Raw genomic sequence first — 25,788 nt, forward strand, 5'->3', positions numbered from 1 at the left:
ATGCAGAATAAGGCTTTCTGTGCAGTGCAGGTCGTGGTAAGAGGCCAACAGGGAGTAAATAATTTGTGTTAAAATCCAGTTCTTTTTACAGGAAAGAAAGCAACTTACCCAGAGCTGATCATCCATTCCTGGTGGGTTCTTTTTAATGAAAGCACCATAATATGTAGCGATGTTTCGGTGGTGAGAATACTTCTTCAGCATGTTAATTTCTTGTTTGATCTCTTCCTCTTCATCCTGGGATGAAGCAAAAAACCAACCAAAACCAAACAAAACAAAATCAGAGGCACTCAGAGGCTGCATTTCACAGGCTCCCAGTTCTCTTTGAACATGGGTGAACCTCTAAACACCCAACTCCTGCCCAACCTCTCCCGAGTTCCCCTGCATTGTTTTTCACTGCTACTTTTTTGCAGCAGAGCCCTGGGAGCCTGAAGTCTGGAGTGGAGACTACTGGATTGCTTCTTGAGCAAAAAGCTAAGGAGAAGGCACACACTTTGCCACATTCCCTGTTGCGTTTCTGAACCCTGACCTGGATAGATCTTCAGGCAGTGTGGAGACTGGGTTGCTCCCAAAGAGTTCAGACCACGGCATCTCCTCCTGAACAGGATCCCAAAAGTGCTGGCAGACTTTAAGGTGGGCAACAGTCCTCTCACATTGGTTTAAGAATCCACCATCCCCCATGTGCTGCTTCAAACCCTGCAGCACAGGTGGGAGCATCAAGGCCCAAGAAGGCTCCCACATAGCTGATTATCTACAGGTGTCAATCCCCATCAGGAGGGAATGGCCAAGCAGAGCAAAGGCTATTCAGGAACTGACCCCTCATATACAGACATGCTCTCCACCCAGAGGTGCACCAGTACCAGACTTTGGCATTACAGCCAAATCACATGTTTTCAGCATTCCAGACACTCCTCCATCTTTTGTATTTCCTTTATAACTCATATAATGATGTCCACCAGTCTTGTGTTGCTCTGAAGTTCACCACTACTTGTGTTACCCTTGTAGTGTACCAGCCCACCCTCCTAGACCCATCAAAGGCCCCAGAAGATGGTCTTCTAGAAACCATTGCATGGCAGAAGTGTCCCTGCACTGTGCATCCCATCTGTTCAACACACCACTCCTGACCATCCTGACATCTGGAGATGGTGTCCCTGCCTGTTGCAGGGGATTGGAAGTACATGGTCTTTAAGGTCCCTTCCAACCCAAACCATTCTGGGATTCTATGATCACTGTTACTAGCGGTGTGGTGGCACAGGACCAGTGCCAGTCCACAAGCTCTCTGCCAGAGCCTGGTGACAAGCACCACTCCCATGGGTGGGTTGTTCATGTCACCATGATCATGCATCAGATTTCCCAGAGAAATTGTGGTTGCCCCATGCCTGGGCATGTTCAAAGCCAGGCTGGATGGGACTTGGAGCAACCTGGTCCAGCGGAAAGTGTCCCTGCGCATGGAGGGGGAGTGGAGCTAGGGGATCTGTGAGCTCCCTTCTGACACACCCCTTCTTTTGTCACAGCCTCTCTCTGTCCCATCTGCAAAGCAGGCATAGCTGAAGCAGGCAAGGCAGAGGAACTGTTCCAATGCCTGTTTTGGTGTCCTAGCTCTTTGCTTTCACGACCATCAAATGTGCCCTGGTTTTATTTTAAGCTGACCGAATTCCAGCCTGCTGTAATTCCACAGGCTGTGGAGCAGCAGTTAGCACCTTGATGCCAATGAGCTTTATTATAAAAGGAGCAGAAGGGCTATGACTTCTTTATCCTTCGTTATTACTCATGTCCCTCACCTGCTTCATCCTGACCTCAGTTTTACAAAGGGGCAAAGGACAAGACACCCTGGTGAACAGCAAAGGTGCAGGAGCAGCTCTTCTGGAAGAGTGATGCTCCCTGACCAAGTGTCACAAAACAGAAGACAGGAACACAGCTTTCTGCCCAAACTGCCATGGAAAACAATTTAATGACTACAGTCCTCCAGGCATAATTCAGGGAAGAACAGTGAAGATGAGGACAGGAGGAACAAATGGAAGTAGCTAAAGGGAGCTTGTATAAAACAGCCTCCAATTTTATCTTTGGTAAGAACATGGAGGGCACAAGCACCAAACAAGATGAGGAACCAGCCCAAATGTTACAAGGAAAAAACAGGGACTATTCTGGAAGACCTCTATTACTTCATTCCTTCAAGCAGGCAATACAACTTTGCTTATTCCCATTTCCCCAGGAAACCAGGGAATATAACATTTTATCAGGCCCCAGAGATTTTTTTTTTAACTGAAGCCCTTTGCAACAAATAAAAGCAGCTGGATGCTCAACAGTGCTGGGAGCAAGGAAGGAGCAGCCAGAGCAAAACCCCAGCAGCTCCCTGGGTACCACAAACTAGGTCTTCAGTAACCTCCTGCTTCATTCCCGGTTCCTTAGGAAAAATAGACATAAGCCAAAGGGACACTTGGGCTGAGTTTTTATCTCAAGTCCCTCTTTAGATTTAAGTATTCAAAATGAGGGGGAAAAAAACACCTCAAAACATCAGAGCTGTGGCTGGCACCTGAGGACAGGTTTGCATGGCCAGGCTCAGGGGTCTCCAGCCCAACCTCCTACTCCCAAGCAGGACTATTGGCAGCAATCACCACCAGCAAATCCAGCAAGGGAGGGAAGAAAAAGGAATTATTATAGCAAGCTGCTGTCACTACTTCAACCCCAAAACTGACAAAACCCACAGATCAGGTTTTCCTGCCACAGTTTGCCTCCATCAATCAGTTCTGTTACATCAATTGCTGGAAGTAGGTCATGTAGGCAAGCAGGACCAGCCCCTGGAAAATGAATCTGAATTCTTAATTCAGAGATGGTGGCTGGCCAAACCCATCAAGTGCAGTAATTTGAGGGCTTCTAAACTGCAGTCTTCCCCAACAGATAATTAGCAAGAGTGTAGATGAATTAAACACAGCATCACTGTCAGGAGCCTTGAGGGGTTTAGTGCAAGGCATGTGGTCAGGATGAGATGCTGGCTGGGAGCTCACTTAAAACATGGAGGCTTTACACTCCAAAAACTTCCTCCATAGACCTGTAGATGGCTATGGTTGGGATGACCACACTAGGTTTCCCCTCTGTAAGCTTCTGAAAGACACCTCACCAGAACATCCTGGAAAAAAAATAGGTGGGATGGAAGATTTGGATCAAATAAAGCAGCAGCAGTCCTGAAATTGGCATGTGTCAGTAGGTGATGAAGGAACAGAGAGGACATATTTGGGTTTTCACCAGCAGCCTTTGCACTGAGCCTGTCCAGGTGCCAAATGTGTCTGTGGGCATGATTCAGATGCCACCTTCAGAAATTACTCTGGAAATGATTCCCAGAACCATTCCTGTGGTGCCTGGAGGACATGGCTCTAGATCTGACTTCAGCATCAACAGTTACGAAGCACACTCAGTCCAGTACCATGTCAGAGGTTTGCTCTATCTTCACTGTGGTCATTGCCCATTCTGCCCAAGCCTCATCCTGCTTCATGAGCAGCCTTCTGTTGGTGACTATGGATTAGTGGCATCCCTTTGGAGGACATGAGGTCTCACTTCTGCACCTCAGCTGATCCTCCTGCCACGTGCTACATAGCTGTTTCTCCACTCAAGCAATATTGGGGTCACCATACAGGGTATTCAGTGGGGTATGGAGAAGTGGAAGAGAGCAGAAGTTCAGTCAGGATTTTTCTTTTTTAGAGGACTGACTTCAAAGCTTTGCATATTATATATTGAAAGAAAAATAACCACTGTGGTTTAAAATAGCTAAGAGCAGCTTAAGGAGGAAACAAAATCACTGAATATCCAAACAACACAGCTTGTACCAAAGATCTGATTTACTACCTTGGACATTCAGAGGTGGGAGACCCTGCTTTGGAAGGCACAGGTTTGAATTAGGGAGTGCTGGGGCTTTTTAGTCTGGAGAAGAGAAGACTGAGAGGGGATGTAATAAATGTTCATAAATATCTGAGGGCTGGAGGTCAAGAGGGAGGGGGCAGCCTCTGCTCAGTTGCACCCTGTGATAAGACAAGGGGCAATGGATATAAACTACAGCACAGGAGGTTCCACCTCAACATGAGGAAGAACTTCACTGTGAGGGCCACAAAGCACTGAAACAGGCTGCCCATTGAGGCTGCGGAGTCTCCACCTCTGGAGACTTTCAAGACCCATCTGGATGCATTCCTGTGCAACCTGTGCTAGATTCTATGGTCTGGCAGAGGAGTTGGACTTGATCTTTGGAGGTCCCTTGCAACCCCTAACATCTTGTGATTGTGTGGTCATCTCAAAGAGCTGGCTGAAAGTATTACTCATTGGGCAGGATCAGGTGGGGCATCCTTCTCTCCAACATCTTTACTTGGAAGCCATAATATTTGAAAATCACTGAAGTGCAGACTCAAATTTAAGCCCCTGCTTGGCCTCAAAGCAACATTTTGATTCCTCAGACAAAATTGGTTGTATGCTCAGACTTCATCCCATGGGAATCTCCCTGCTATTTCTGCCATGAAGTTGCATTTGGTGTGTCTGTCTGCTCCCTTAGAGCCTGCTTCCCACGAGAACCAGAGAAATGGCTATGGTAGCTATGGCAAGGAAACAGAAACAAATCTCACTCATGTTTACAGGCATCTTTCCATGCATCATTTGCCTCATTAGCAGAAAAAGAACTTGGATGAAGCTCCTGTAGATATCAACACCATACAGGATCAGAGGACGTTAGGGGTTGGTAGGGACCTCCAGAGATCATTGAGTCCAACTCCCCTGCCAGAGCAGGGCCATAGAATCCAGCACAGGTCACACAGGAATGCATCCAGATAGGTCTTGAAAGTCTCCAGAGAAGGAGACTCCACAACCTCCCTGAAGAGCCTGTTCCAGTGCTCTGGGACCCTCACAGTGAAGTTCCTGTTCATGTTGAGGTGGAACCTCCTGTGCTGTAGATTCCATCCATTGCCCCTTGTCCTGTCACAGGGTGCAACTGAGCAGAGCCTGTCCCCCACCTCTTGACATCCAGCCCTCAGATATTTACAGACACTTATTAAATCCCTTCTCAGTCTTCTCTTCTCCAGACTAAACAGCCCCAGGGCTCTCAGCCTCTCCTCACCAGGCAGTGCTTCAGTCCCCTAATCATCCTTGAAACCCTCTGTTGGACTCTCTCGAGTAGATCCCTGTCCCTCCTGAACTGAGGAGCCCAGAACTGGATGCAACATTCCAGGTGAGGTCTCACTAGGGCAGAGCAGAGGGGAAGGAGAACCTCTCTCAATCTGCTGGACACACTCTTCTTAACGCACCCCAGGATCCCACTGGCCTTCTTGGCACAAGGGCACACCAGCTATGGGATTTCCAAACACACCCCAGAGGCCAGCTGACTGCTTTCACAGCGAGTCAGTTCTGTATGTGCTGAACTCTTGAAAGCTAATTAAAAACATTAATTAAAAAAAAAAAAAGGGGGTGGGTAGATTGGGATCAAGGCCTACATTTTGAAATGTGTTATTCCAGTAAAAAGGAAAAAAAGACAAAGACAAAACATAACAAAACACCTTCTTACTCCCAAACTTGGCACTGCTTTTGCAGGGAGGAACTTCGGGAGGTGTAATACTGCATACACCAAAAGAAATTATTCAAGGAAAACCACTTTGATGTCAGCCTCCTAAATGCATCTGTTTAGGTTTTTAGGGATCATGGTAATTACACTCTCATTTTCCCCTTTCATGGCCACTGGGAAATCACAGAATGTTAGGAGGTGGAAGGGACCTCCAGAGATCATCCAGTCTGACCCCATAGCCAAAGCAGGAACACCTAGAAGAGGCCTCACAGGAACACATCCAGGTGGGTTTTGAAAGTCTCCAGAGAATCAGACTCCATAACCTCTGTGGGCAGCCTGTTCCAGTGCTCTGTTACCCTCACCATAAAGAAGGCTCTCTTCATGTTGAGATAGAACTTCCTGTGCTCCAGCTTGTACCTGTGGCTCCTTGTCCTATCAGTGGGCACCACTGAAGAGAGCTTGACGCCTTCATCTTGACATCCACCCCTCAGACATTTACAGATGCTGCTAAGATTCCATCTCAGTCCTTTCTTTGCCAGACTAAACAGCCCTAGGTCTCAGCTTTCTCTTATCCTGATACAAGGCTCAAGAGAGCCACATTTCTGCAGCCAGAGTGGTGCATTGTTTCCCTCTTCATCAGTAGGACGGACAGAAGCAATTTCATTTGGAAAACCCAAAACATGTTATGAATGCATCACCTCAAAAGATTCCATCACAGAGCCACAAAGATGATGAAGGGAGAGAAGGCTCAGGGGAGACCTTATTGCTCTCTCCAACTACCTGAAAGGAGGTTGCAGACAGGTGGGAGTTGGTCTCTTCTCCCAGGCAAGCTGCACCAAGGGAAGTTTAGGCTCAAGGTGAGGAGAAAGTACTTCACAGGAAGAGTAATTGGCCACTGGAATGTGTCACCCAGGGAGGTGGTAGAGTCACCATCCCTGGATGTGTTCAAAAAAGACTGGTCATGACACTTGAAGCCATGGTTTAGTTGTCAGGAGGTGTTAGGTATTAGGTAATAGGTTGGACTTGATGATCTCTGAGGTCTTTTCCAACCTGGTTGATTCTATGATGTCCTGTATGAGGAAAGGCTGAGGGAGCTTGGGCTCTTTAGCTTGGAGAAGAGAAGGCTGAGGGGTGACCTCATCCATGTTTATAAAGATGTGAAGGATGAATGTCAGGTGACAGAGCCAGGCTCTGCTCAGTGATGTCCAATAATAGGACAAAGGGCAAACAGGTGCAAGCTGGAGCAAAGGAGGTTCCATGTGAACATAAGGAAAAACCTTTTCACAGGGAAGGTGACACAGCAGTGGAACAGGCTGCCCAGGGAGGCTGTGGTGTCTCCTTCTCTGGAGACATTCAAGACTGACCTAGATGTTCCTGTGTGACCTACTCTAGGTGATCCTGCTCTGGCAGGGGGGTTGGACTCGATGATCATTCGAGGTCCCTTCCAACCCCTAGCATTCTGTGAGTCTGTGATTGTGTTGCTACCATTTCCTCACATTTAATGCCCACATTCACAAGAGCCATTGCTGGCACTAGATGTTGCCTTTCCCCCCTCCCCCCCCCCAGCATCAAATGACTTAATCTCCAAAACTCTCCCAGATTTGTTTTCCCCTCACACATTCATTAAACCCAAAACCTCTTAGCAGCACATTTCCCATTAAGGAGAATCAGATTTGCTTCTCAAGAATGCAAACCTTCCACCAGCCCCCACAGGTTATCACACCCTGTCCCCTTTCCCCTCTTATCAGCAATGTAAGGATGCAGGAGGAGGAGGAGGATACATTACCCCGGTGACGTCCATAACCTTAATAGCAGCAAGCTGGCCTGTTTTAACATGACGACCCTGCAAAAGAAAAGGGAGAAGTTTGTTTGTTTTGCTTGGTGGCAATGTTTTCCTCACAGTGAACAATATCCTTAAACAATCTCCTCGTGCTGGCAGCATCTACACTTTTTTCCCCCCCTTCCACCTTTTTTTTTTGTTTTCCTTTTTGTCTGTGTGATTTTTTTCAAGAGCATCTTCACAGCAGCCATGATGAGAAAAGCAATTCCCTCCCCTTCCTCCTGCCATTACAATTAATTAGTAGAGAGCCTTCAATGCTCTGTTTTCCTGGCAAACAACTGCTGGAAATATCCTTTAATGCTCAGCCATGCAAAACCAACCAGCTCCGGGCCTCTCCTGAGCACAGAGCATGACTCGGCTGGAAATGATCTGCTGGGGCTTTGGTGATGGCAGTGTGCCGGCTGGGGCACCCACACGGCTTCCACTTTGGTCCTGGGGCCACACCAGGGACTCCAAGCCTGCACAGCACCATTATACACTCTGTCCTTGTGTTTATTTAGTGTGCAAAAGCCTTGGTTAGCAGGCTAGAGAGGGTTGGGTTTGAAATCAGATTTGCTCCTTGGCTGATGGAATCACCGCTGCCTCCAGCGCTGGCACAAGCAGGGAGCCTGTGTCTAGGGGAGATGCTCAAGAGACAGCATGGAAACAGAAGCTCCTTGACACATATGGGCCTCCTTGGTTTGCAGCAACTGACAAATTAGCAAACCACTGCAATGAACTGCTAGTTGCAGAGTGCTTGACTACGTTAATCCTAACGGAAAAATGCCTGGAAGCGATGGGGAAAACGATGAAAGAACTCAAACTGTTGATGGAGTCTTAAAACCAACACAACTGCTATCAAGCAAGCCAGCTCCCAGTTTTTCCTCCTGTCTCAAGAAAGGATCATCCAACACCATATCAAAGCTGCTCACATCAAAACATTCCACCTTCCCTTCATCTGAGGGCACATACTCTGTTTCTGAACTGGGTAGGGTCAGAGGAAAGTGCTGCTTCTTCAGGAAGACCAGAAAATGGGGATCCCAGCAGAAGAGCCAGGAGGCACAGGGGAGCATCCCTATTTCCCAGTCACTTTTTACTAGGGGAGCAGCCCAAGGCCCCATTACATGAAACACAGCATGGAGAACACAGAGGGAATGGCAGCTCCTGCCCTGCAGCATTAAGAGTCAATGCACCAAGAACACAATGAGGAGCAGAGGCTGAGAGAGGACAAGCACAGCAGAAAGAGGGAAAAAGATGAGGTTTGCCTCAACTGCAGTCTCCCTCAGCCCCCCAGCCACTGTGGTTGTTGATGAGTTGGGGTTTGTGCCCAGGCTTCCCAGCCTTCCAGGCTGGAGATGGTCTTTCACACTGTGCCTCCTCCAGCTAGAATCCCAAATTACCAGACTGAGACCTCTCCCCAGCAGTTTGGGTTTCCAGGCAGAGTGCTGGGAACCAAACCCACGTGCTGGCTGTGGAGCAAGGCAGCATCATCCTCTCTGAATTTATGACTTCCCCAGGAAGCCAATTCACCCACCAGGGCTCCTCACTCGTTTATTAACACAATTTATATGTCCTGAGCAACTGCAAGCCTACCAACGGAAAAACAGAGCTTTATTTTTAAATGTGCAACATAAAATATCATAAAATAAGGGGCAGCCCAGCAGCACTGGGCTGCAGCTGAAGTATCCCCTCAATGTGACCATTGGGATGGAGTGGCACTTTACTAGACACCATCTATTTAGAATGGAATAGAATTAACCAGGTTGAAAAAGACCTTCGAGATCATCAAGTCCAACCTATCACCCAACACCATCTGATCAACTAAACCATGGCACCAAGCGCCCCATCCAGTCTCTTATTAAACATCTCCAGTGATGGTGACTCCACCACCTCCCTGGGCAGCCCATTCCAATGGCCAATCTCTCTTTCTGTGAAGAACTTCTTCCTAACATCCAGCCTAAACCTACCCCCTGGCACAGCTTGAGACTGCATCCTCTTGTTCTGGTGCTGGTTGCCTGGGAGAAGAGACCAACCCCCACCTGGCTACAACCTCCCTTCAGGTAGTTTTAGAGAACAATAAGGTCTCCCCGAGCCTCCTCTTCTCCAGGCTAAGCAAGCCCAGCTCCCTCAGCCTCTTTTCACAGGAGAGGCTCCAAACCCCTCCCCAGCTTTGTTGCCCTTCCCTGGACACATTCCAGCAACTCAACATCTTTCCTAAACTGAGGTCTGAGTCACTTCTGTTTCCCCAACAGCAATGACATCATAGAATCGCAGAATTTCAGGGGCTGGAAGGGACCTTGAGAGATCATCTAGTCCAACACCCTGCCAGAGCAGGAGAACCTATATCAGATTACACAGGAACACACCCAGGTGAGTTTTGAGTATCTCCAGAGAGGGAGACTCCACAACCCCCCTGGGCAGCCTGGTCCAGTGCTCTGTCACCCTCACAGTGAAAAAATTTTTCCTCATATTGACATGGAACTTCCTATGCCTCAACTTCCACTCACTGCCCCTTGTGCTGTCATTGGGCACCACGGAGCAGAGCCTGGCTCCATCCTCTCGGGACTCACCCTTTACATCTTTAGAAACATAAACAGAGGTCAAGAGACTGCAGATACCTACAAAGACTTTCAAGAGACATTTCCTGCCTTTTCAAAATTCCTCCTATTTGGTGTTCCTGTCCTTGGGAGCTCGCCCTGGAGATGTTGCAAAGGGTGCAGCTGTCCCAAGGCAAAGTCTTCAGAGGAATGGGACCCCTTTCCATGGTAAAGAATTCACTTCTGAGCCTTCAGACCATACCGCCACCACCATTTTTGGTGTCAGGAGAGAAGGAATTTAGAGAGGAGCAGCAATCTTTGCAGCCCCTCTTGGTCCTTGCACCCTCCTTGTCTCCTGCCTGCTTAGTAATTGATGCCAAGTGCCCTGGGTCATCTGCTTGCCTGTGCAAAAGGAGCTGCTCTGCCCTTTAGCAATCTGTAACATTTTGTCTTCTCTCCTTTGCCTCCTGGCACTGTTCAGGGTTTTTCTGCTTGCTGGTGGCGGGTGAGCTGCTCCCAGCTGCTCCTAACTAACAGTGAGATGCTACAGGCGCAGCACCCTCCCAAAGCCCAAGCTGCCATGACAACTTTGGACAAGATGACCCCTAAAGTCCCTTCCATCCTTGGATTCTGTGATTTATGCCATCCCACCACCAGCCCCCTGCTGCCACAGGGCTCAAACTCCTGCATGGCATCTCCTTTGTTTTGGACATCAACGTGGCTTTACCTCTCCCTCCCCACCCACAAGCAGTGGCTGAACTCCCTAGGACTTCAGAGGCCTCCAGGAGGCTCTTTTCATCATCCCACGTTGGCTGTTCAGAGTAGGTACAGCAAAGTTTGAAGGATAGGATAGAAAAGAATTAACCAGGTTGGAAAAGACCTTTGAGATCATCAAGTCCAACCTATCATCCAACACCATCTAATCAGCTAAACCATGGCACCAAGCGCCTCATCCAGTCTCTTCCTAAACACCTCCAGTGATGGTCATCTCACCACCTCCCTGGGCAGCTGGATTACTGCCAGCAGCCCCTGGGGTACAGCTCCCAGGGCTCTCCAACACACAAGTATCCTCCAACACCTCCCTGCTCCTGTCCCTGAAGCAGGTTTTGCACTTGGCTGTGCGGCATCTGGGCTGAACTGCTCGGTCTGCTTTCGCCTTCACCAGTTCACCACCCTTACAGACACCACGATGGTGTAAAACAAACAGGAGGAAAACTGAGCTGCTGAAGCATCCCCCTCCCCCCGCCCCTGCAGATTTGCTGTCAAGGTCCACTTGGGTGCAAACCTCCATTTCAGCCTCAAGATTCTTCAAGCGTGAACTTCAAAGCTGCTGCCGCTTTTAATTAAACATCCATCTGAGCATAGATTCATGCTCCTAATTACTCCCCAAACGTTATAGCAGCTATCCCTAACTTGCTAATGTCAAGCATTAAGACTAATTTCTGCAAATGAAGCAGGCAACAGAACTCTTCTTTGTTTTGGTTTGGTGTGGGGTTTTTTTTCCATCAAAGGTTGTGGTCCTCACACTCCACAAAGCGTAGTGGACTGGCAGACGATGGGAACATTGGGGTAAATGCTTTTGAACATCAATGAAGGCATTCAGGCATTCTGTTTACTAAATAAATAAACCCTGGCCTCAATATCAGCCTTTGTACATGAAAACTGCACATCCCAGCCCAAATTTCCAGTCCACATTTTAAGGACAGAAAGAAGATGACTGAGTGTTGCTCTTCAGAGTTGTGCTTGCACAAGCACAGATTCCACCTTCAAAGCCAGAATGGCAATTTCTGTACCCAGAAATGTATCCCACCCTATTTATTTAACTTCTGCTGTCTGCTCCTATTCATTCAACAAAATACATGACCCAGCACCTGCTGCAGCCACTGGGGAACAACCAGAACTGCCTCTCTCTTGAGAAAGGCAGAGCCCCTGTTTCCAGGAAGAGTATCATCTCTTAAACCTCCCAATCCAAACCCACCTTGGGCAGGTATTTCATGGGGTAACCCTGTTGCATGTGTGATATTTTAAGGCAAAACACTTGGGATTCAGCCATTCTGCAATGCCCTTAGTCATGTAACAGAGAAATGTTAAAACAAGATTAGGCTGCTCTTGTAAGGCACTGTAGACATGTTCACAGAACCTCAAGCTACACCAGGGGAAGTTTAGGTTTGAGGTGAGGAGAAAGTTCTTCACTGAGAGAGTCATTAGCCATTGGAATGGGCTGCCCAGGGAGGTAGTGGAGTCCCCATCCCTGGAGGTGTTCAAGAGGGGATTGGACGTGGCACTTGGTGCCATGGTTTAGTCATGAGGTCTGTGGTGACAGGTTGGACTTGATGATCTTTGAGGTCTCTTCCAACTTTGGTGATTCAGTGATTAAGAAGAGACTGGATGAAGCACTCTGTGCCATGGTTTAGTTGATTAGATGGTGTTGGGTGAAAGGTTGGACTCGATGATCTCAAAGGTCTTTTCCAACCTGGTTAATTCTATTCTATTCTTTCTCAAGCCCTGCTTCCACAGGCACATCATCAAGCTGTTCACCAGCAAGTCTCATCTCCTCAGGACTCCATTTCTCCATCACAGAGCTTCTACAGCAAAGCTGTCCTGGGATGGGCCAGAACTTCATGCAGGTCCCTGTCAATTCCTTTTTTTCTTGTAGTTCAAGGCAATTCAGGGACCAGGTCCAAGATTTTTAGCACAAAGGCACTTTAGCACTACTGCACTGGATCCAATTTTTCCTGGGAGAAGAAACTTCGCCTTCCAACAGGAGCTGTGCATCCAATGCTGCAGTAAGTGAGACCATTTTATAGCACCTGGTGTGCTCTGTTCTCAGCTTTCCCAGACTGTAAGCATGTTTATGGAAAACAACCTTCCATTGTCCATGGAAAACAATCTTGAAGGGGCCACACCCCCACCCCCAACTCGTTTAAGAGGCTAAAAACTACTTCTTGAGGATAACCCAGGCTTACTCTAGTGTGAAAATTCATCACTTTCCAAGAGAAGCTGTTGTTTAAATTCTGTTCTCTAGCTTTGCACTTGGTTTATACATCCCTTTAAAAGGTATCTGGGATAAATCCCTGTCTCTGAGAAGGTAATTAAAACATCAGATACTCTTAAATATCAGGTCAGTGTAAGAAAAAATGAGTCATAGGACAAGATGGGGAAAATGTTTGTTCTAACAAAGAGTAAAATATCTGTTTGATTAAAACACACAGCCCGTGGGCCAAACCTTATTGTTCCAGCCCACACTTAACCCTTGCTACTAGCAGGGGAATTTCAAGCCAGTGGGGACTCAGCACAACAACTGGGGACCAGTTCCTCACTCTGGCCAGAGACTCAGCCCCATCCCGGCACTACACACTGCAGCAAAACCTCTGCCCTTTGCAGAGGGAGGTTGTGTTGCCCTTTGAGAATTGACAGCAGGGCATCTCCCTCCAACACACACACTGCCACCTCTCCATCATTTCCTGGGTTCACAAACAGCTTGGGGAGAGCTTCAGAGCAACCCCACTGCCTCAAAACACTAAAGCACAAGGGTGACTTGATGCTGTTTCTTTCTACCTAGGGCAAACTCCACTTGCTTAAGGGGCTACCTAAAACATCCTCTGATCCACTCAGGCTTCAAAATACTCTGCAAATGACATCCCCCTGCACACACAGCACACCTGGAACTCCAGAACTTTGACAGCAGAAATGGGAAAGCTATGGAAAAGACAAAAAAGTATATTCCATGCTCAACATCTCACTTGCTAGCCACATGATGTTTCCTGAGCTGCTCCTCTGTCCTCCTGAGCTCTCCTGAAGAAAGCTGATTGCTTACTTCAGCACAGCTCTTTACTCCTGACCAACACACAGCTACCACTTAGGCTGCACTTAGAGAGCAGAAGACCTTCATGGGGGGCACAACAAGGAGAAATTCCACTGGTAATCAAGCCTCTCTTACATCTGTCATCTTTTCCAACATAAAAAAAAAGTAAACTCCTGGAAATCATAAAAACATCTCCAACACAAATAAATAAAGTGTATTTTCCCCTCCCCTTCTCTCTTCTCAGCTAGGCATTTTCCTTTATACTTCAGTTTGGATTGAAGAACCAGAGCTTCCCCTTGGAAAGGCAGAAATCCTCTGCCAGCACAGACGTAGGATCATAGAATTGTCAGGGTTGGAAGGGACCTCTGAAGGTCATCTAGTCCAACCCTCCTGTAGTGAGCAGGGACATCTTTAACTAGATCAGGTTGCTCAGAGCCACATCCAGCTTGGCCTTAAAAACCTCCAGGGATGAGGCTTCCACCACCTCCCTGGGCAAGCTGTTCCAGTGTCTCACCGCCCTCCTGGGGAAGAACTCCCTAACATCCAATCTGAATCTACCCATTTCTAGTTTTTTGCTCCATTCACACCAGTCCTATCACTACCTGACACCCTAAAAAGTCCCTCCCCAGCTTTCTTGTAGGCTCCCTTGAGATACTGGAAGGCATCAATTAGGTTTCCTTGGAGCCTCTAATCTCTGATTGCATAGGGCCAAGCTCCTGCTCCATGTCAACCAACCAAAGCTAACCTTTGGTCTGAACTCTTTCTAGCACGCGGTACCAAGGCAAGCTCTGATGGGGGCCACGCAGCTGGGAGAGCTGCAATTCCATTACTGCAGCTCCACAATAGGTCTGACATTAAGTACAGAAGGCAGGATTATTAGATTAACAAGCTAAATTGTTAAATTAGCATATTATTCATCTCCAGCAGTAACACTCACTGCAGCACATAGGTGAGCAATTTATATTGCCTTATATATTCCCTTCCCATCCCTCACACCAGTGCTCACCCTTATTCCATCCCTCTTGCTCAAAGAATCCTGGAGACACTAGCCCTCCTCCAGCTCAGGAAGAACTGAGAGGCTTCCCTCTTCCATGCATAAACCACCTGCATAAGAGGTCCTGAATCACTATCTGGAAGATCCCAAATCCTTCCAGAAGTTTCTGTAGACAGTTCTTCCAGTGTCTGAAGGGGGCTATGAGAAAGCTGGTGAAGGACTTTTTAGGGTGTCAGGGAGTGATAGGACTAGGGGGAATGGAAAAAAAAAAAATGGGTAGATTCAGATTGGATGTTATGAAGAAGTTCTTCCCCATGAGGGTGGTGACACTCTGGAACAGGTTGCCCAGGGAGGTGGTAGAAGCCTCATCCCTGGAAATATTCCAGGTCAGGTTGTCTGGGGCTCTGAGCAATCTGATCCAGTTAAAGATGGCCCTGCTCACTACAGGAGAGTTGGACTAGATGACCTTCAGAGGTCCCTTCCAACCTGCAGCATTCTGTGATTCTAAGAGTTATGATCAAAAAACAGAGGACAAAGAGTGCCTTAGGAAAACTTTCCCAGAGCTGGTCCCACACTGAAGGCAGCAGGAATAAAAGCAGCATCAGCAGGGTGGAGGAAAGAAGGGACATGCTGTACTGCTGGACCCCTTGCAGCTTTCCCAGGCCCTCCAGGAGCTTTGCTCTTTGCTCCAGGACCCCAGCACATGCAGGTCCCACCCAGCAGCTCCCAGTGTAGGGACAATCCCCATGTTGGGGAGCAGCCCATTGCCTGGGCCCCGGGCAAGTAAGGCAGTGGCTGGTCCCTGGGGATGCTCCTTCCCCTCAACCCAGCACAGCTCATCCTTCCTTTGCCCCCAGCTCATGCACATTTTTGCAGCTGAAAGAAGGCAGCACAGCCTGTTCCCAGTAACACAAGTTCATGACAGCCATGTTATTAGCATCCTTTAACACCCCCACTGTGCTTCTGTTTCACATCACTGCCTATTCAATGCTGCAGCATTCATAACTAAAATTACATCTCCCTTTAGGAGACCCACAAGGCATCCTTTCACATCGGCCACCTCTCTGACAGCAGCACCAGGTTGCTCCTTCCAGCAGCAAGAACTGATCCCTGGAGGGAACGTTGATGCCCATGTTTGCTGGGACCACCCAGTGCTCTGAAGGGAGCTGCTTCGCTCTTGAGGGCTGCCCAAGACAGACACAACCTCTTCTGGTGGGCCAAGATATCCTACCAGCTCACACCTCCCTCCAGACTCTTGCTGCTTGATACAGAATCACTTCATTTGGGTCGAAAAGAGACCCTTAAGATCACTTGAGTCCAACTGCTGACCTAGCACTGCCAAGTCCACCACTGAAGCATGTTCCTCAGCCAGTCTCCACCATGCAACATGCTTTGGCAGGGCTGCTGCTCTTTCTCCTGTATTTGTACAAAAATCAGTCCCTTGCTCCTAGCATGCTCTCTGCTGCAGGGCAGACAGAGCTCAATACTTATAAAGCCATGCTGCTGCCTCCCCTGGCAATTCCCCCCAGAACACTGGGAAGATGTAGGTAATCCCTCAGCCTCACCAGGCTTTTCATAGAATCATAGAACTGTTAGGATTGGAAGGGACCTCAAGGACCATCCATTTCCAAGCCCCCTGCCATGGGCAGGGACACCTCACACTACATCAGGTTGCTTAGAGCCACATCCAGCCTGGCCTTCAAAACCTCCAGGGATGAGGCTTCCACCACCTCCCTGGGCAACCTGTGCCAGTCTCTTAGCACCCTCATGGGGAAGAACTTCTTCCGAACATCCAATCTGAGTGGGCAACAAAGCTGGGGAGGGGTTTGGAGCACAGCCCTATGAGGAGAGGCTGAGGGAGCTGGGGTTGCTTAGCCTGGAGAAGAGGAGGCTCAGGGGAGACCTTAGTGCTCTCTACAACTACCTGAAGGGAAGTTGTAGCCAGGTGGACATTGGTCTCTTCTCCCAGGCAACCAACACCAGAACAAGAGGACACAGTCTCAAGCTGCACCAGGGGAGGTTTAGGCTGGATGTTAGAAAGAAACTCTTCACAGAGAGATTGGCCATTGCAATGTGCTGCCTAGGGAGGCAGTGGAGTCACTATCACTGGAGGTGTTCAGGAAGAGAATGGATGAGGTACTTAGTGCCATGATTAGATGGTGTTGGGTGATAGGTTGGACTTGATGATCTCAAAGGTCTTTTCCAACCTGGTTAATTCTGTTCTATCATTACCTGACACCCTAAAAAGGCCCTTCCCAGCTTTCTTGTAGCCCCCTTAAGATACTGCAAGGGCACAATTAGGTCCCCACAGGGTCTTCTCTTCTCCAGACTGAACAGTGCCAACTCCCTCATTCTGCCCTCACAGGAGAGGTGCTCCAGCACTGTTGGTACCCCCTTTACCCCTGCCACACATTAAATAGCTGCATTTCAACATGTTTAGCTGCACACCAGCTCTTCAAGCCATGTCCCTCATCAGCAACTGTCTCACAAACTGCAACTGAGTTACAAAAACAGCCCTTGCAGAGACAACACTGCACACACCGATGGAAATGTGGTTTCTTGAAATACCTCTTTGCTGCCATCTGCTTGAGTTCAGCTCCAGTTTCATAGTAGCAAGATCCAATTTTGGAGGTGGCATGCAAAGCGCAAAGTGGTTGTTCAACCAACAAACACAAGGAGAACCACCTCTCGTGAACCCCCTGTGCTCAGCAGCCTCTCCTGGGCAGGAGGCAGCCCCAGGAGCCAGGTAACATGGAAGGATCCATTATGGAAAGCTGACTGAGATACATAGATTTTTTTTTTTGGGTCCCTATAAAAGGAAAGCTGAGTATGGAAGGAAAGCCCAAATCCATTGCTCAGTGATTTCCCCATCATTTAATCCAGGAAATTTAACTCATGGCTGTTCAGGGTTTTCCATGAAGGGCTTCTATTGCATTTCACTGAGCTGCCAGTGGCATAGAAACACATGTCCACGTCCATGTGAATTATCCAAGCTGACTGAGCAGCCCAGCCTGCTTCCCTAGCCCAAGTTTTCCCTGTTCCCTTTGTTTCTCTGTGCAACTGCAGGGCAGTGTTTCTTTTTTCTCAGCTCACAGCATGGTCTAGCTGCATATGCTGCCCCCATCCCTGCATGGTCCTGTGTTTCTTTGCAGACATGATGACCCAGGATGAGCTTGTAGGGGTCTCACCTTGGATCTCTCCAGATTTCATAAGCAGATACTTCAGCAGTGGTTACTAAGGCAATTAAACTGAGCTCTCCACTCCCTCACCCCACCCAGCCCACATCTCTCAGCTTCCAGAAAGGAGCCCTGAACACAAGCCCACCAGGTTCTTCTGTGCACCAACCCTATTGCCCCCAAACCAGAAGTTTTAGCTGAACTTTTGATGTCCAGTCCTACTGCTGGCAACATCTGAACCTGCACAGCAGACACCAGGACATTTATCCAATACCTTGAAGCAATTTCTAAGCAAGACATCCTTACAGCCCTTCCACTGCCTTGCTCTCTCCAGTCCTGCTAACACTTGGATCAGTTCAGGTGTAACCACCTTGATTCCTGATCACGTGGCAAGGCTGACTGGTATCTAAGCCAGGTTGTCCCTTCAGGCTCCATACATTCATCACTCACAAGCAAGACTCCAAGTCCCTGTCTCAGAGCTGGAAGTAAGCTGATAAAGGTACTCCTTTCATGGAGCTTAAGACATAGTGCCACAGCTGCCAGAAGGTTTCATCTGCATCTTCTTGGGGTGACTTAAGTCTTAGCATTAGGAAAATAAACCTTAAAATCATAGAATTGTCAGGGACCTCAAGAATTATCTAGTTCTAACCCCCCTGCCATGGGCAGGGACACCTCACACTACATCAGGTTGCTCCGAGCCACGTCCAGCCTGGCCTTAAAAACCTCCAGGGATGGGGCTTCTACCACCTCCCTGGGCAAAACATAACTCCACATCTGATGCTACAGAGGGCTGAGGTGCTCCCCTAAGCCCAGTGACTTTAACTCAAGGTACTGCAGACCCTGCATTGCACATCTCTATCTGTGTCAGCTCAGTTTTAGGCCTCACATACTTGAAGCAGATGGGTATCACACTCTCTTTTATCCAGAGTTGCCTCCAGGGTTTCTGTCTGCCCTGAGCAGCCTTGACAACTTACTGTCCTTCCTATCTTTCTGGAAGTCCCTTACTGTCAGGAGTCAATAAACATTTCACACTGCCTCTGTTCTACTGGTTTAGAAGACTCAGCCATGCCCACAGCAACCTGATGTGCTATCCATACTAATTCAGCTGCACAGGGCTACACTAAGACTTGCATCTTGTTCATTGCTTTAAGTAAGTCAGCTACTGGGTAGTAAAATTTTAGAACCAATTGTTGGAAAAGGGAGCCCAAGAAATGCCATGTGGACCCTTTATCCTTGTACTTGCTTTATGCACGCCACGTGCATTCGCTGCTTTGCTGGGATAAAAGTGGGATTTCTGCCTCTGCAGCCAAACAGCCCCACTGAGGCTCACCTTCTAAGCCAGCCTTACAGGTTGAGATCAGCAGAGTTGATCAGCAGATTAAATTGTATTGCTTTTATAGCCTCTCAATTTCCTGGCCTCTCACCATCTCAAGCAGGAGTTTACCCTTGCACTGCCTGGACAAAGCTTTTCTATTAACAAATAAGGCAGCCAGATCATGGAATCACAGAATCAGCCAGGTTGGAAAATACCTCAGACATCAAGTCCAACCTATTACCTAATACCCAACACCTCATGACAACTACACCATGGCTTCAAGTGCCATGTCCAATCCTTTTTTCAACAACCTCCAGGGACAGGGACTCCACCACCTCCCTGGGCAGCACATTTCAATGGCCAATAACTCTTTCTCCTCACCTCAAGCCTAAACCTCCCCTGGTGCAGCTTGAGACTATGTCCTCTTGCTCTGGTTGCCTAGAAGAGACCACCTGGCTACAACCTCCCTTCAGGTAGTTGTAGAGGGCAATAAGGTCTCCCCTGAGCCTCATCTTCTCCAGGCTAAACAACCCCAGCTCCCTCAGCCTCTCCTCATAAGGCTTGTGCTCGAGACCTCTCACCAGCCTTGTTGCCTTTAATCACTGCTTGTCCCTCTGTTCCCCAACACACCTGCAGTATGCACCCCACCACACCTGACAGCAGTCCCATGCTGCCCTTGCTTGGCACAGAGCCCTCCTCCCATGACAGACAGTGCTCAGCAGCCCTCATTGCTCTGCAAAATTGAGAAACTGGGGTGTGAGTGCTCCTCTAGGAAAGGAAAGAGCACTGAAACGAAACAAACAAGGCAAAGGACCCCCACACAATCCCCATCCAGACTCACAGCACAGCCAAGGCAGGGGTTTTAACCAGTGAGTTTTTAAGCAGGGAGGAGAGGAGGAGGAGGAGGACTTGGGCTTAGCAGAGGAAGATTAAACCAGTACTAGGGTTTGCAGGGGAACAATAGAGCTCAGGAACGAGTGGGAGGAGGCCAGAAAGGACCGAGTGTTCCTGCTACCTTTGGCACTCAAGGACACAAGGGACCAACTGAGCACCGGTGTAGCGCATTGCTACTTGGTAATTAAGGGACTCCAGCCACCGCCTGACTCGGTTATCAAGGCAGGAGGTCTATCTGGCCATTAAGGGCCCTATTTACAGAGAAATAACCGGTACAGACACAAATCGATGCCGTGGAGTTTAAAGTGAAACCTGAAGGCTATGGATTTTACTCGCTGTTATCCGCAAAGTGAAACAAAAGCAGACAGAAAAGCTGCCTGCAGGCAGGGCGCCTGCCGGAACGTGGGCAGCTCAGAGGCTGCCTGCAGCTTTGCAGGGAGAACACATATGGGCAGGGGGGGAGATGGCCTTTTGTTCCCCTGGATAAAGATCTTAGTGGAAATCTGAAAAGCTCGGCGTGAAACCTCATCCACAGCTAATCCACATGGACTATGCCAGGCTGCAGGCAGGTCAGGAAGGCCCCAAGGCCAGGCGCTGCAGCGGATCACGCCATGAACCTGCAACTTCAGCTGCACTGAGAAAATGATAAGATACTGCTGCATAAGCATCCCTCCTTTCCAGCTGCTTCCTGCTCCTACCTAAAGGCAACTCAGGCCACCCACTCACCCCATCCCATCCAGCCAGGACCAAAGGCCATCCCTCTGGGGCCACTGTAGCCGTTTAACTATTTCCTTGCAGGCTCAGCGCTGGCCGAAACACTAAAAGCTGCCAGCATGTTAAAGGCAAATTCATATTAAAATTCAAGATCTTTCTCAACTGAAAGACCTGGCTGCAAGACAAAACCAGTCTGGTTCTGCTGCTTGGTATTCAGGGTTTGGGCAGCTGGAATGGAGCTCACAAAGGCAACATGTGTGAGTCCATGAGTCGGATAGGATAGGATAGGATAGGATAGGATAGGATAGGATAGGATAGGTTGGAAGAGACCTTTGAGATCATCAAGTCCAACCTATTACCCAATACCATCTAAGCAACTCAACCACGGCACCAAGCACCCCACCCAGTCTCTTCCTAAACACCTGGAGAAGAGGAGGCTCAGGTATGACCTCATTGCCCTCTACAACTACCTGAAGGGTGGTTGTAGCCAGGAAGGGGTTGGCCTCTTCTCCCAGGCAACCAGCACCAGAACAAGGGGACACAGTCTCAAGCTGCACCAGGGGAGGTTTAGACTCGAGGTGAGGAGGAAGTTCTTCACCAAGCGAGTCATTCGGCATTGGAATGGGTTGCCCAGGGAGGTGGTTGAGTCATCGACCCTGGAGGTGTTCAAGGGGAGATTGGACGTGGCACTTGGTGCCATGGTCTAGTCATGGGGTCTGTGTTGATAGGTTGGACTCGATGATCCTCGAGGTCCTTTCCAACCTAAGTGATATTGTGATACCTCCAGTGATGGTGACTGCACCACCTCCCTGGGCAGCACATTCCAATGGCCAATCACTCTTTCTATGAAGAACTTCTTCCTAACATCCAGCCTAAACCTCCCCTGGTGCAGCTTGAGACTGTGTCCTCTTGTTCTGGTGCTGGTTGCCTGGGAGAAGAGACCAGCCCCCACCTGGCTACAACTGCCCTTCAGGGAGTTGTAGACAGCAAAAAGGTCTCCTCTGAGCCTCCTTCTCTCCAGGCTAATCATAGGAGAAGGGAAAACCTCTCCATATTTTTCCAGGGAGGGGAAAAAAAAAAATGACCCTGTCAATTTGCCTGCTCCTTTGAACCCCCTACAGCTGGAGGTAGGTTTTGATATGTCCTTACAAGGATGTATACATTAACTTTATGTTAGAGTCTTAATTAAATTAATGTTGGTTTTTAGGTACCAAGCCTGAAACTTCAAGGAAGGAGGGAAACCACAGCTGGTGATGCACAACATGGGACAATCTCCTAGGAACTGAGGCCAAGGCCAAGCCAACCAGTTGGGCACTATTACTAGATCCTCACGAACTGCACTCAACCTCAGGTAAGACACCAAGGCTCTTTGCCACTCATCTTTGTCCCCCAATAAACAGGGTAAAATAGCACTGCAGCTACCCCATAAAGATTATGCAATGCTTGATGCTGTATTGCAAAAAGCCTCCAAAGCCTTGCTTTGATGTAGAAGCACGCTTGAGGAGAAAAGTTGTTCCTCATGCAGTCATACTTGGCATTAGGGCCCTGATTTGTACCTTCAAACAATAGGGCTCTATAAATTCTCAACTATTCTCTCTCTCTTTTTCCTATAGCAGAGGGCTTTCATTTTCCCAGCAGACTTAGGAAAAAGTAAAAAATGAGCACAATTTCTTTACATTTGTAATTCAAATGCTCCTACACAGCATTTCCACAAGACTGCTTTAAAAAGTGCACTGGAAATTGTAATAAAAAGCTGATGATCTTTACGAGATGACTCAGGCTTCTCCAGGCTTCAGCCCTGGCCTCAGAGAGCTCTGCCAGCAGAACAGTGTTTCATGGGGTAGAATCATAGAATTGTTTCAGCTCACAGAGGCATTCAAGATCATCAAGTCAGATTGTTCACCCAGCACTACCAAGCCACCATTAAATCATGTTTCTCAGCATCTCATCTATGTGTCTTTTAAATCCTTCCAGGGAAGGTGTCTCCACCACTTCCCTGAGCAGCCTGTTCCAGGGCTTGACAACCCCTTTGGGAAGGAAATTTTTACTCATGTCCAATCTAATCCTCCCCTGCTATGTGTTGACACTGCTTCTTCTTGTTCTTTTGCTTGTTACTTGGTAGAAGAGACCAACCCCAGCTCACTACAACCTCCTCTGAGAGAGAGAAAAGGCCTCCCCTGAGCCTCCTTTTCTCCAGGCTAAACACTTTCAGTTCCCTCAACTGCTCCCCACAAGACTTATTCTCTACACCCTTCACCAGCTTTGCTGCTCTTCTCTGGACATGCTCCAGCACTTCAATGTGCTTGTAGTGAGAGGTCCAAAACTTAACCCAGCATTCAAGGAGTGGCCTCAGCAGTGCTGAGTACAGGGGCAGGATCACTGCCCAAGCCCAGCTGGCCAGACTATTGCTGATAGAAGTCAGGATGGTTATTTCCTAATGGCACACCGTGAGCTGCCAATGTTTATTGAAGATTAGGGGAAGGTTTGCTTAAATATGAAGGGCAAAAGATAAAATGAGGTTACTATCACCTCAATTCTGGGTGTCATCGGAGGAGAAATGAGCAACCCATGAGAGCAAAGGACCAAACCCCTCTCCAGTGTTGGAGATGGTGGCTCTGCAAAGAGGGAAACTGGTTTAACTAGAGATTTTCATCAGAGAAGCTTTATCACAGAGTGAAAGTATTTCCCCACAGAACCTGGCAAGGGTCAAATTAAAACCCTCAACATAAACAACTGGCAAGCCCAGAGAAGGTGCCAGCACCACAGTGAATGCAAGAGACTTGGCTCCCTCCCATTTAGACACAAGGACCTGCTGGTCTCCAGCATCTCCAAAGAAACTGCTGAGCAAGTGTCTGCCTGCAGAAGGGGTCAGAAACACCGAGCTGGAGGCAGAGGTGACTGGGACACAGTAATTCAGGGGCCTTACCTAAACCCAAGGGGATCCCAAGATCAACTCAAGCCAATTGCAAAAGATGAGATGGGAGCCACCTTACAACATACCAGTAAATCTTTACTGAGAATCTGGCTCTCCTCTCCAGATTCTTCGTCTTTTAGAGCAGCCCAAATGCTGCCTTGCATGACTTTTGTTTGCTTTCCTCAACAGCCTCTCCCTGTAATTGACCATCCTGGGCAGGTGAAGGCAACTGAGAGGCACCAAATGGGCAATGAATGCCAGGGCTGCATTTGCTGAGACAGAAGCAGAGGACACTTACAGAAAAGGTAGCAGGAGATATAGAACTCAAGCCTCCAGACGAGTCTCTACATCTGGTCACTCTGTTCCTGTTCCACAGGGTGCACTTGTACAACCTGGGTCCTCATGAGAGGTGAAAGATGCTCCTTCTCTCACTTCAAAAAACCTCATATGCAGATCCCTTTGAACAAAACAGTTCCTCCAAGAAAGGTTTATCTTGTGCCACAAATGTAAGTCCACTCTGCACAGGAACACAGGTTCTTAACATGCTAAGTGCAGCACAAGCAAATGGGTCGCAGCAGATCTCTGTCACATTACAAGTACTGCAGAGCTGCACCCAGATAGTGTCAAACCCAAGTATCAGATCTGCAAGGCAGAACCTGTGTTTAGGGTATGGCAGAGTACCCCTGAAGGCCATCTGCCATTCAGCAAGCCATACAAAATTGGAAGATCAGATAGTGGACAACGTGGACAACAAACCAGACGTGTTTCATGCAGAATTTCTGTTTCATACAGCAATCATACAGAATTAACCAGGTTGGAAAAGACCTTTGAGATCATTCAGTCCAACCTATCACCCAACACCATCTAATCAACTAAATCATGGCACCAAGTGCCCCATCCAGTCTCCTCTTAAACACCTCCAGGGATGGTGACTCCACCACCTCCCTGGGCAGCACATTCCAATGGCCAATCTCTCTTTCTCTGAAGCATTTCCAAACCTCCCCGGCACAGCTTGAGAGTGTCTCCTCTTGGTGTGTTTCCTCCCCATGCCCAACTTGTCTGCATTCAGATTATCACCCTCAAGAGGTAAGACATCAAGTAAGGAGGTAAGGCAAGGGTTTCCTGATGCAGATTGAGACAACAGTAAATGAGAAGTACGTGGGATGCAGGAACCAGCCACCCTACCAAGCACTGGGTGTTCAAACCGCTTTCTCAGGCTGGCAGCTCTCCGATCAGTATTCATGAGATTAACACCACTGCAAAGTTTGGAGCCACTTTCTGCATGGGGGATGTATCAGTCTCCTCACCTCCAGATGTTTATGGCACCACCATCACTCCCTAAACAAAATGGTTTTCAAAGTCACAGAATCTCAGAATTTCAGGGGCTGGAAGTGACCTTGAAAGATCATCTTGTCCAACCCCACTCAGGACAGGCGTTAAGTGCTCCTCAACACTTGGCCTGGCATCCACCAATCTGGCCTTCCCCCTCACCTTCCCACTATTTGAGGATTTAAAAGGTGTACAGGCTAATTCTCACCAATAAAACATGTAAGTATGGAGTGAAAAATTTTAGCTAGGGAAAAGCACAGCTGGCACAGACATGTCCCCCAGTTCAGACTCTCCTTTCCAGCCCCTTGCTCCAGCCTTTCACTCAGCTACGCTTGCTGACCCCAGAATAACGTCTCTAGATGTTTCCTGCAACTAAGCTCATGCCAGAGAGCCCACAACACTGTTACAAATCCATCTTAGCTATTTAATTACAAGCAAATAATTGTGGTTAATGCTCAACATTGGTGATGTGACCCAGGAGTGAAGCCACTGGCAACACCAGCAGCACCAGTGACTGCACAGGAGATGACTGCAGAAGCCACAAGTCCTCAGCACTGCCTACAAGCCACGAGCTTTCAGCACTTCAAACAAAGAAGGAAGATGAGTAATTTCAGACAAAAGACTGAGCCCTCATCAAAACGTTGGAAACACAGATCTCTGGACTGGATTAGGTACCTGTGCTACAAGTCTCTTTCTTCTTTTCTTCGTTTTTAAGCTTTTCACATTTTGTTTCCCTCCTCCAGATTTCTAAATTCCCACCC

General features: G+C 48.3%; 1 protein-coding gene across 6 annotated transcripts in view; it reads right to left on the minus strand.

Moving 5' to 3' along the window:
* The window catches only part of TNIK (TRAF2 and NCK interacting kinase), a 200,695-nt gene that overhangs the window by 93,289 nt on the left and 81,618 nt on the right, over positions 1 to 25,788 (minus strand). For all 6 annotated transcript variants that reach the window (XM_068144998.1, XM_068145000.1, XM_068144996.1 and 3 more), the window contains exons 3-4: positions 7,317 to 7,373; positions 109 to 234 (exon numbers count right to left, since the gene is read on the minus strand). In XM_068144998.1, the coding sequence (XP_068001099.1) occupies positions 109 to 234; positions 7,317 to 7,373 (183 nt within the window). The remainder of the gene's footprint in view (positions 1 to 108; positions 235 to 7,316; positions 7,374 to 25,788) is intronic.

This window comes from Melanerpes formicivorus, unplaced genomic scaffold (genome assembly GCF_026170545.1).
Source record: "Melanerpes formicivorus ecotype bairdi unplaced genomic scaffold, bMelFor1.0.p_v2 SCAF_12, whole genome shotgun sequence".
NCBI classification, from domain to species: domain Eukaryota; kingdom Metazoa; phylum Chordata; class Aves; order Piciformes; family Picidae; genus Melanerpes; species Melanerpes formicivorus.